At 44.4% G+C, this 12,226-nt stretch overlaps 1 protein-coding gene across 1 annotated transcript in view; it reads left to right on the top strand.

Annotated features, from left to right (window-relative positions):
* The window catches only part of LOC144684193 (thyroid peroxidase-like), a 39,969-nt gene extending 30,678 nt beyond the window's left edge, over window positions 1-9,291 (top strand). Inside the window, exons 5-6 of the mRNA XM_078547841.1 lie at window positions 6,899-7,136; window positions 8,800-9,291. Coding sequence (XP_078403967.1) covers window positions 6,899-7,136; window positions 8,800-8,848 — 287 coding nt within the window. The 3' untranslated portion in view covers window positions 8,849-9,291. The remainder of the gene's footprint in view (window positions 1-6,898; window positions 7,137-8,799) is intronic.
* The last annotated feature ends 2,935 nt before the right edge of the window (window positions 9,292-12,226 follow it).

Raw genomic sequence — 12,226 nt, 5'->3', positions numbered from 1 at the left:
TTTTTACACAATTCTGAGTTTTTGCCGTCAGCAGATATTCTGATAACTTGAATGGCCTCCTGCTATGAATCAGTCACATCTTTTGATTCACAAGTCCAAGAGCACCGCCCTAAGGTGTCACTCATAGGGGCGGAACACTGACAGAACGAAACAGCTTAGCATCTCCAGACGAATGCTTCCTCTGATTCACCTATTCCATCATAACATCTTAGCAACCACCGGCCAAGATACACAATCATAGCACAAGGACATTACCGGGACAATGGAGATATTACTGAGTAAATCACAGAATGCCAGTGAGCTGGAGGAGCTGGGTAAAGGCAGAAATAGCTGCCTTTGGCAGAGGTATCCACAAAGATCTCAGGGCAGTCCAGTAGATTAAAGAACATTCATGTCATCAGAAAGAGGATCTAAGAGTAGTTGTTAATCCCACAGTTGCATCCACAGTGCTTCTGTAGAGCACATTTTCTTGTACTTCCAGACTTAAAAACTGAGACTATTTAGCTTGGACTTAACCTGGCCCACTGAGCTCGTGACTTGTTCCAGCGGGCTGTGAGGAGTGGTTTTAGATATTGCTGTAATGTGTATCAGAATCAACATGGCCCCTTCCAACGCCTCCATCAGCTTCCTTAAGGCAAATGATATTTCAGCCTTGAAGGCTGTATTGATACTATTCAAAACTCGTCATGATCTTTGTAATGCAGTGCTAAACTATTAACTGACTCAAATGACTAATGTCACCAGAGGCCTCCCGGAACCCTCTAGATGTATACATGTTCAATGCTATTGTCAACTTCAACACAGGCATGGCAGTGTCCTTGGTGGAAAGAGGCTACAAGTCAGATTCCAATGGTTGGCATATCTAATGTCAGGCAGCCTTCCCAGATACTGCCAATAGGAAAATCCAGATAGACCATGGTCAGTAGAGCCTATCAGGAAGCTATGTCTAGATCAGCTGTTGCTTGCTTGTAGGATGTCACAGTCTGTTAACATCCGTCCTTTCCTCTTCCTTTTCCTCATCATCCTCTTCATCTAAAAGGGAAATCTATTATTTCAATATGCAGAGGTCCCTCTAAATTTTCAGCAAATTTCACCAAGAATCCTTAAATGCTAAGAAACTGCAGTTTGAAAGCAGTGACAATGGCTCCTGTTCAAAACAGAATTGCCGAGTCGTACTTCAGTGTCATCTTTCACCTTCCTGATCACTTTTACCATCTGTGGGCCACCTTTACAATGGTGATGATTTTCAGGCATGGTAAATAGGTGAAAATGCAGAGAATTCACATTTACAACACATTAAAGGAAGGATATCTCAACTTAAGGAGTATCCCGGGGAAAGCAATATCTTGCAGCATCGAGCACCAGGTAAAGTTTCCAAGAAGATGTGTAATTCCCAGGATGGCAGATACCACTGCTTCAATGGATACTTTTGATAAGACAAATGCCAAATATTGCTTTAAAGAGCTGGTTGGAGCTACTCCATTTGTGGTGGCACCAATTAATAGCATCACCAAATCTCTGCCCTGCTCCAGTGACTTATGAGCAGGTTAGCACAATGCTGCTTCCTAAAGACATCCTCCAATGCCTTCACAGAGCAAGTTTCAGGTGTGTTTCAGCTTGTACTGCTTGCCACCACAGTACAAAAGGTTGCTGGAGCCAAAAGTACCCTCAGATCTACAAAAGTCCAGTAGAACCATACCAGCTGTACACCATACAAACTTATCTTTCTCAGAAAACACTTCATAGGAGTATTTGAATAGGAAGTAGGGAAACCAGGTAGCTGACACAAAATGTAGTCAGTGTTTTGAATTACTTATAGAAAGGGGGAATTAGTTTTGTTGTCACTTCCTGGTAAATGTGTTGCTTCAATAGAGGAGAGCTTGTTGGGCTCAGAGCTGCGAGTTTGTTTCTGGGTGGCTTTTCAGCTTTTGGGAGATGAATTAGAGGAAATGCAGATCTTTGTCTTATAGAAGACCTTGGCAGAAGTCTTGGAAAATGACAGACATTGTGAGAGTATGAGGCGGTGGGAGGCAGTGGGGGCGGGGGAGGTTTCTGGAGTTGGAGAAGGTGTGGAGAGCAGGCAGGTGGGAAGTGACTGTTTGGTGAGTTAAACTTTATTTATTGAAAGCTCTGGCATCTGGCACTTCCTCTCCCTCTTGTGCACTTTCCTTATGCTGTGGATTTGCCAAAGTAAACCTTTTTTTCTCTGCAGACCCCAGTGATTGAGTATCTACATGTAGGGAAGAGATACCTTTGCTGACATCTCTAATTTGAGCTCTTCCATGTCCTTCTCTTCCTCTTCATAACACAAAAATAAAAACATTCCAATCAAGAAATCCATGTGTCGAATGCTAAGCAGCAATGAACAGAGGAAGCAACAGAAGTTTTGACTAGACATTGCAAAATGCATTAAAGACCATAGTCTCCTTCTTGTCATATCTACCATAGGGAAACTCTACTGTAGCCTTCAAGCCACATTTTTGAAGACATCAATTAATTAGAGAAACTGACTATGCCACATGAATACATTTACATGGAACCATAAGCATAAGATTGTGTATAGCTTAAGGGACACTCATTGTTTTGGGAGGAGAATGCAGGCTGCAGTTTGTTTTGGGACATTTTTCAGCTGGGGGCCTTAAAGAGTACATTCCACTCTTTTTACTCCCGCAAATTGTTCCGGTACTCAGAGGAGATTCTCTAGCTCATCCGGTACAACATGCCCATGACTTCATGAGGACCTTTGTAAAGAACACTCTTAAGTATTCTGTAGAAAGGTCATTGAGCATCTAAAAGTCTCCCACGCCATAGATGTTTGCTGCCTCCTTCATCGTATAGCCTTAAGAAGCAGCAGCAACTGGATGGCCCGGCCCTTATATATTCTGTGCAGCCTTCTCACCAATCCAGCTAGAGTGTTTCACTCTGCATTCATTAATTGCCGCCCCACAAGTTATTTATTTTGGCTATTTACAAAGAGCTAAATATTCATTTTCCCCATTTTTTTGGTTGTAGGAGTCACAATTCATGACCTGCCCACGGTGATTTTGTTAGAGATGGGCAGCTTGCAAACTCAGTGCTCCCGCCTCATTTACCTTAATGGGAGTTGGTTCTTGGCTGCTGGCATCCTCTTCACATTGTGGCTGCCTCTGTGCTCAGCAGGGGATCGAACAGTGTTGTACAGGGATCACATGTTGCTGCCAGCACTCAGTCTTGAAGGCAACCTATTTTTCTTAAAGGGAAGCTGTAGTGAATAATGTTGCTGGAATTTAAAAGGCAGAGAATTGCAGGGACAAGTTTCCATGGTGCCGGGGGCATAGTGATAGAGTTGCCATCGTTCTGTGGTGGGCCAAGGAGCCTTCAAGGACCACCCTAAGAAGGGAATGGTAGTAGGTGGCCTGGAAAATCAATTCTCATGGTCTGTACCCAAGGACCAGGCAGCAGTGCCACAAGAAGTCACAATAATCTCACGTGAGTGGTCAAGTTCATTGAATGCATCTTCACATGACATCTCCTTACCCATCACACTACCAACCTCTCACAGTGCTTCACTGGAGCATTATAAAGCAAAATATGATACTGAGCCACAAAAGGCAGTATTATGGCAGATGATGAAAAGCTTGGTCAAAGAGATAGGTTTTGAGGAGTGTATTAAAGAAGCAAAGGGAGGAAAAGAGGTGGCAAGGTTTAGGGCTACATGATTATCTCAGGTGTCCCTGATGACTTTCACTTTGGACCCCTTCTCTTCCTTATGTAAACGTAGATCATTGGCAGGGAGTCAACTTTCATCTTTGATCCATCCTCTGCACTACTCCAATCTTCGTGCCCAAATTAGGTCAGAACAGAGGCGGGCAGCCAGGAGAAATGGCAGTGACATCATGCATCCCGAAGGCCTGCCTCCATTTTCAATGTCACCAATCTTCATGAGGGCAGGGGCGGGGGCAGCACAGGCCTGTGAACTCGCCCACATTTCTAAACAGGTAAACTAACATTGTTAAGGAGTTGTTAAAAACCTACCTCTGGAAACTTTTTGGATTTTCCTGGGAGCAGCCAGCATTCAGCAGCTGTCTGTCTCAGACCAGCTGAATGCAAGCGAGAATCACAGAACCACAAAATTGTTACAGTGTAGAAGGAGGCCATTCGGCCCATCGTGTCTGCACCGGCTCTCTGAGCATTTTAACTTAGTACCAATTTCCTGCCTTTTCCCCATGAACTTTATCAGGGACGAGTCATGGAGGTCAGAAACATTTTATAAAGTAAGTGTTAATTCTGATCTTAGGTTAATGGGCTCACCCCTCTGAAGTAAAAGGTGCAGCTGCCCATCACAGGTCAGGAGAGGAGCCAGCATGAAGAACTTTGCCAGTGCAGGGGGTTGTCACCCTCCTGGCATCATGTGAGGTTGGAAGCAGTGGGCAAAGCTGTTTGGACCTCATCTGAGTACTCAGAAGGCGGCAGCTTGAAATGGGTGCTGCAACTTCAGAAATTGAGGCCACTGGAGATGAGAAGCAGCAGCCTGCACAGGACGACAGAACCCTGGGCATCAGAAGGCCAGAGGAGAGGGACGAGAGGCACAAAGGAGAAGGAGACACTGCCCTGAGCACAGGATCTACAGGCAGAGGCCAAGATACCTGGACAAGACTGAGAACCAGTACCGAAGGAAACTGTGATTCTCCAGGCAGTCACAGACATCTGTGCCCTGATGGGTGCGGACCTCTGCAGTATTTCACAGGTGGTTGCACACCAGTGCATCTCCCAGGTGACCAATGTCCTCTTCAAGGCTGGATGACACATCAGATTCACAACTGATGGGCATTTCATGCTCAGCGGCCACTGGGGACTGGCTAGGTGGTGCCCTGTAATACCTTCCTACAAAGATCTCAGTCATTGTGGTGATCTGCTGTATTCCCATAACATGGCCCTCCAGGGAAGTGTAGATCTTGAGGATGCTGAGGTCCCGGAAGAGGACAGCTCATCGGGGCAGGAGCAAAAGCAGAACGTAAGAGAGAAGAAGGAATTAGCGGCAGAAGGAGATGATTCTCAATGGAGAGGCACACCTGTTGCATGACAAGATGGCCTCCTCCTTGCCACCCTTCAGGAAGAGAACCTTCCTCCTCCTCCCACTTGGGTGCCAGGCCTCCATCTCCCCTGTGACATCTCAATGCCCTGTAGTACAGTGGAAGGTTTTGATACAAACTCTCTCCCTCAGGAGAACCAGCAGCCTCAGTGATGGCAGCCGTGAGCGTCTGAAACATCCCCCATTTCATCTGACCCACCTCCATTCCTGGCCCCATACTCACCCCCACCAAAATCTGTCAGTTTCCCATTGGAGCTGGGTTTCTGACCCAGAAAGTTTCCAAATTCGCAAAAAATCCAGACCTTGATTTTTTTTCAACTAATATTTGACCAAAAACGTTCTGTGTCTGGGGGATCATACCCTAAAGGTATGCCCGGAGATTTTTTTAAATTCATTCATGGGATGTGGACTTCATGGCTTGGCCAGCATTTATTGCCCATCCCTAATTGCCCTTGAGAAGGTGGTGGTGAGCTGCCTTCCTGAACCACTGCAGTCCATGTGGTGTAGGTGGACCCACAATGCTGTTAGGGAGGGAGTTCCAAGATTTTGGCCCAGCGACAGTCAAGAAACGGTGATATATTTCCAAGTCAGGATGGCAAGTGACTTTGAGGGGAATTTCCAAGTGGTGGTTTTCCCATCTATCTGCTGCCCTTTTCCTTCTAGATAGCAGTGGACGTGGGTTTGGAAGGTGCTGTCTAAGGAGTCTTGGTGAATTCCTGTGGTGCATCTTGTAGATGGTACACACTGCTGCCACTGTGTGTCGGTGGTGGAGGGAGTGAGTCTTGATGGATGGGGTGCCAATCAAGCGGACTGCTTTGTCCTGGATGGTGTCCAGCTTCTTGAGTGTTGTAGGAGCTGAACTCATGGAATTGCCTCTTTGTGATTCTGCAATCGCTTGCAGCCCTAGGTTCCTGTTCACGCCCTCTACTCATTTAACACTGCTCTCCTCTGTATCCACTTTTTCTCCATTCCTCCTTCAGCAGAAGAGTCTTTAACCTCAACACCTATCATCACCCTACCACCCCCTCCATCCCTATCCTCATCACCACAAACCTTCCTTTTTTGTGTCTTGGCAAACTCCCTTACATAGAAACATAGAAACTAGGAGCACGAGCAGGAGAAGGCCATTTGGCCCTTCGAGCCTGCTCCGCCATTCATCATGATCCTGGCTGATCATCCAACTCAATAGCCTGCTCCCGCTTTCTCCCCATATCCTTTGATCCCTTTCGCCCCAAGAGCCATATCTATAGAAATTCCCCCACTCTGCTTGCCATACAGTTTCTTTCTATACCTCTGTAAAAATCTTTGAGATGTTTTATTATACTAAGAGGTATTTTAAGTACAAGAAATTATTGTAGGCTGAGATTCAGAAACTGACCACAATGGGTACAAAGCTATATGCTGCCCTTTATGCACCATTATGCTGGTGTATTATTGCTTTGGTATGTTATTGTATTGTTGTATTGTGTATTGCACAATAGAACAACAGCCCTATTAACTAAGAGGGACCTTTTGAGTCTGAAGGCAGCTTTCCAACATTGCACCCAACTCATTGGCATCCTTCTATCAATCCAAGTTTTCAAAGTGCCCAATTATTATGTTACAGCTCATCCTATCTTTTCCTCTTATGTGTGTATTTGTAAAATTCACAAGGTATGATTTCATGTCAAATAGATTATATGACCATGATTTTTAAATTCTGCCAGAACCAAATTCTGATCCCAAGGTTCTGCTTCATTACAGTTTCAATTGGCAATTGGTGGGTTTCCATTTCCACCATGTATATAAACTAACTCTTCCTTTTCTTCATTTCCAAACATCTCACAGGATACAATGCCTGGAGAAGGTTCGGTGGTCTTTATGCACTTCAAAATAAGGAGGAACTCAGCAAACTTCTCAAAAACCCAGCACTGGCAGATCAACTCCTCAAACTGTATGGAACTCCAGAAAACATTGACTTGTGGATGGGAGGAATCATTGAACCCTTTGTAACAGGTGGTAGGGTGGGCCCCTTGTTTGCCTGTCTGATAGGAAAGCAATTCAAGGGCCTGAGAGATGGAGACAGGTAATTATTACCAAAAAAACACTCATGATGCTTGTGGGCAAAATGATAATTTCTCCACTGAGCTTCACTAAGAGCAGATTCATCACAGCTCAGAGTATTTAGGTGAGTTTATTTTACCCCAGATCAGGAGAGTTGGATCAGGTGAGGTGTTATAATGTTAAAAATCTGAGTTCCACTGGCTGTGGCCAGGAAATGGAAATAAAAGAGAGAGAGAGAGAGACAAAATTACAGTTGATTTAAGTCCATCACTTTGCATTTCTAATGCCTTCTGTTCAAGAGTCCCTTTTTGAAGTGGACCTTGACACCTCCCGGGTGTGAAATTCCATGAGCTACATGTCAGCAGTGCAATCTACATAGTAACTTTCCAGAAAAGGTCAACTTACATTTCCAGACATCATAGGGAGGCAATGATGTAGTGGTATTATCGCTGGACTAGTAACCCAGAGACCCAGGGTAATGCTCTGGGAACCCGGGCTTGAATCCTGCCACGGCATAAATAAAAATCTGGAATTTAAAGTCTAATGATGACCATAGTCATTGTTGTAAAAACCCATCTGGTTCACAAATGCCCTTTAGTGAAGGAAATCTGTCGTCCTTACCTGGTCTGGCCTACATGTGACTCCAGACCCACAGTAATGTGGTTGACTCTTAAATGGCCTAGCAAGCCACTCAGTTGTATCAAACTGCTACAAAGTCACAAAAAAAGAATGGGACCAGCACCAACCTAAGCACCGCAAACAACAGCAGCAATCTCCGCCCTGTCACCCTGCAAAGTCCTCCTTACTAACATCTGGGGGCTAGTGCCAAAATTTGGAGAGCTGTATCACAGAATAGTCAAGGAACAACCTGACATAGTCATCCTCCCGGAACCATATCTTACAGACAATGTCCCAGACACCACCATCACCATCCCTGAGTATGTCCTGTCCCACCAGCAAGACAGACCCAGCAGAGGGGGCGGCACAGTGGTATACAGTCGGGAGGGAGTTGCCCTGGGAGTCCTCAACATCAACTCCAGACCTCATGAAGTCTCATGGCTATAATTTCATCCCTTTCTCTATGCCCGCATGGTTGCTCCTGGATCCTCATTCTTAACTAACCAGCTGCATTAACATCAGGACCATGCATAGTTTCCTGTTGAAGTGTTTTGTCGCTTCTTAACAATTTAGACTAAATCTCACACTTCTGAACCCCAGCTTCCTGTGTAAAACCAGAAGGTACCTTTTATTCTTTTTCTACACCAGAGGGCAATACATCCAGGACATAGCACACCCTACTGACAGGTATTTATATAGCACTTCATTTTAACTAAAATGTCCTTTTACAAAAAAGCATAGGCGTTAAACACAAACATCACATCTCCTTTCCCTTTAGCCAGGAACAAATCGGTCAGGCAGTTTGCAGATTCACTTTGGTCTAGAGGGGAGTGTTGGCTTAGGTATTTCAGTTTGTTTCCTTAGAAATGGAAGGTTCTACTATTTCACTGGTTTCTGTTCAGGTTCACCAGTTGCAGCTACAGGTGCTACAGGTTTGTCAGTTGAATCAAGCTGGGTTTCGCCAACTGGAGCAGATGTTTCCCAGAAATCTTCCACTGTGACTGGAGATCCCTGGAAATTTGGTTCCTTGGATTTGGCTTCTCTAATCTGATGTGTTTCTCTTCCAGGTTCCACAGGAAAATTCAACATCACAGGTCAGTGTTCCTCGATGCTTGATGATTCTTCCCAGGAGGCACTTTGGTGTCCCACAGTAATTTTGGACCCAAACAGACTGATGCAGATTAAACTCACAAGCTGGTTTATTTGTGTCATGTGGCCTATCATGATCAAGCTGCCTTGAACCAGTCTTTCCTTTCAAATCTGGACACAGCAAATTCATTCACTACAAAGTCCATGGTAGCTGGGTCAAAAGCCTCTAATAATGATAATCCCATCCTTGTCGCCGTTTGAAGTGTTTTGTCACTTCTTAACAATTTAGTATAAATCATACACACACCTATCCAATTCTGAGCCCCCGGCTTCCTGTGTAAAACCAGAAGGGACCTTCTATTCTTTTTCTACACCAGAAGGCAATACATCTGGGACTTAGCACACCCTACCTGCAGGTTTTTTATGGCACTTCCTTTTATAAAAAAGCATAAACGTTAAATACAAATATCACATCTGTGTTGCAGTTTTCTTTTATATTCTGAAAAATTGCACATTGCAGTAATTGTAGTTTGCGTATGGCTACAGATGCTGTATGCACTTCATTCTTTTATGAAGGTAATAGTATAGTATGCATTAAATTAAACTAAGCGCAAATCATTTTCTGGTGGTTGCAAGTCCAAACCACAAAGCTGGTCAAAATTTCACACAAATTAGCAACCTTATTCAGTGAAGATGCTTATCTCATTTGTCTTGGCTAGAATTGAATCCAGCTCCCCAAACTATGATGTAGTGTGCAAACCTGCCATGACACAAATTTCTGTATGGTTGAAATTATTCAATATGTTAGAAATACCCTGATTCTTATTCCCGAATGAAACAACAGGTTCAGGAAAACCATAAAAGCTGTGGAGAAAATGCAGAAATGTTATACTTGCATGAAAAACGGAAGCTAAATCAGTAATGATTGCCAATATGTACAATCCAATGGCTTGCTTTCACAGAACTAGCATTTTATCAGTCTTTATTGTGAATTATTTTATGTGCAAAAGGTTATCATGTGGAATAATGTTTGAAAGGCCTAATTTATGGTGCACCCAGTTTACCGCTGTCTGCTGATTGCATTTGCTTGCTCTCTAGATTCTGATGGGAGCAGTAAGATGTCTTTACTGGTGAACAGCGCCAGGCTCTTGGTCAGATTTCTCTGGCTAGGATCATCTGTGACACCACCAAGATTGAATTCCTTCCTAAGGATGTATTTGTATTTCATCCATTCCCAAAAAACTATGTCCATTGTGGATAGGTTCCAAAGTTAGACCAGAGTGCTTGGACAGATCGAATGGTACAGTATCATTGTTCACTACCTTCCAAACACTTTCCAAACACTTTAATCTAAACTAAGCTGAACTAAGTTAATGTAAAAAAACGCAGATTGTTTATGTTTCTGTATCTAAGATGAGAGTAGTTACTTTCTGCTCCATCTAATGCCTTTCTAAAAGACTGTAAAGCAACAGTTTTCACCACCTTCTCTGATATCCTGTTCCACAGGTTAATCATTCCATCAGGAAAAATAAAGGGCTAAATAATATGCACCAGCGGGCAAGCAACACAGCCAGCATTCAAGCTTCTGAGCCCACCACACAAAGACGCTGATTAAAGCGTCAATTGGGCCAATTAAAAGTGTTGGGTGGGTTCCAGGCCGCAGACTGAGAGTATCCCGCCCAATCCATGCTGGAATTCATTGGCCATGACCCGGTTCAAGGTCAGAGCTGATAATTCAAAGGGCCACTCTGACCTCTTTGGCAGCGCAATGCAGAACCGGACCTCTCTGCATGAGGTCTCAGGTTCTTAAATCATAAATTTAAGTTAGTATACATCTACTTCTTTCACAAAGCACTTCCAGCGGCCAAACAACACTGAGCAGCCGAGATTTAACTCTGCCCTCGGACAACCCATAATTACATCATGGGTAGAATTTTCCCTCTGTCGGGAGGGTTGTGCAAGGGTGGGCGCAGGCGGGCGGGGACCCAATCGGCTCCCCTGATCAGGTGCACACCACCATTGTACGTGGGCGGGCCAATTAAGGCCCACCCAGCGTGATGCACACCTGGAAGCGCTGAGCGCTCCCTGTGCGGGGGGGTGGGGTGAGGGGGTTTCACTGAGTCAGAGAGGTGCCTCAGGGAGATTAGTTTTAAGTTTTAACAGTTCAATAAAGTGTTGAAAAAAATTTTATGACATGTCCCCTCGTGAAACTGTCACATGAGCTGGGTCATGTGCATTTATTTCAATAAAATTTTTTGAGAAAATTTAAAATCATTTCATAAATCCCGCCCATGGATGAGGTTCCATGAAAAATGCGAAGGCCTCCTGGGCTCTTCGCCTGCCCGCCAACCTTAAGGTTGGATGGGCAGCTCCGTTAATTATTTTAGTTGTTAGTTAAATGGCCTTAATAGGCCTTTGACAATTCGGTGGGCGCGCAGCTGAGTTGGCTGCACGCCCGCCAAACTGAAAATTTAAATGACGCGCGGTGACATCAGGACGCATGCCCGACATCACCCCGCGTCATTTTACGCCTCGGCGAGCGGGCCCCACCCCCGCTCGCTGAGCCAAAGATTCTCCCCCATGTCTGATGTAAAAACAGGAAACGCGGCTGGCATAAATCCCACTCTGAAAGCGATTTATTCCATTCTGCACATATTATAGAGCAGTCGATTTCCTTTTTAATGAACAAACTAGCTTATTACCTTCAATTTGCACAGCGTGGGCAGGTTCCCGATTTCCAGACCCACCCGCTAATCATATTATCCCAGACCAGTGTGATGATGCTGGGAACATGACCCAACATCTTTGCGCCCAATAATAATTTGACCCGTGCACGTTTCGCTCCTGTTTTTGGAGCATATTATTCAGGCCAAAGGTTGTGAACATCCCAAGACTTTGGGCCAGATGTTACAGACTACCCAATAAAGGGATCGAGCTTATAAGTGTTTTTAAAGCAGTTTATTAAGAACCAACAGTTTGGATATGATCCATGAGCTAAATAGGCAGAAAAGACATATGAGTTTTAAAAGGTGAGAACGATTTACATAATTTGGGTTGGGTGGATGCTGATCTCCGTGGCTGACAGTGTCAGTCTCCTCTGAATGGTCACAGATCAGACAAACAGTTGGATGAAGCTGACTTCTGTAGCTGGAAGTGGCAGTTATGTTCTCAGTCTTCTGAAGCTAGACAAAGCGTTAGACGATGCATGGGTCACTTCAAAGAACTCTTTCCTATCTGAAGTGAGTTCTTTCCCTCTTGAGAGTCTGTCTAATATTTACACAGACAGTTTCTTTATGGACAGGTCATGAGATCCAATCTTACCAAGGTTAAGAATGTCTTGTTTCAGGCGCTATGCTAAAGATATGTCCTTGACAGAGATAACCTGTCCTATGGTAAAAGCAAAAT

This window comes from Cetorhinus maximus, chromosome 9 (assembly GCF_964194155.1).
Source record: "Cetorhinus maximus chromosome 9, sCetMax3.hap1.1, whole genome shotgun sequence".
In the NCBI taxonomy this organism is placed as follows: Eukaryota; Metazoa; Chordata; class Chondrichthyes; order Lamniformes; family Cetorhinidae; genus Cetorhinus; species Cetorhinus maximus.
This window is presented reverse-complemented; position numbering and strand designations above follow the sequence as displayed.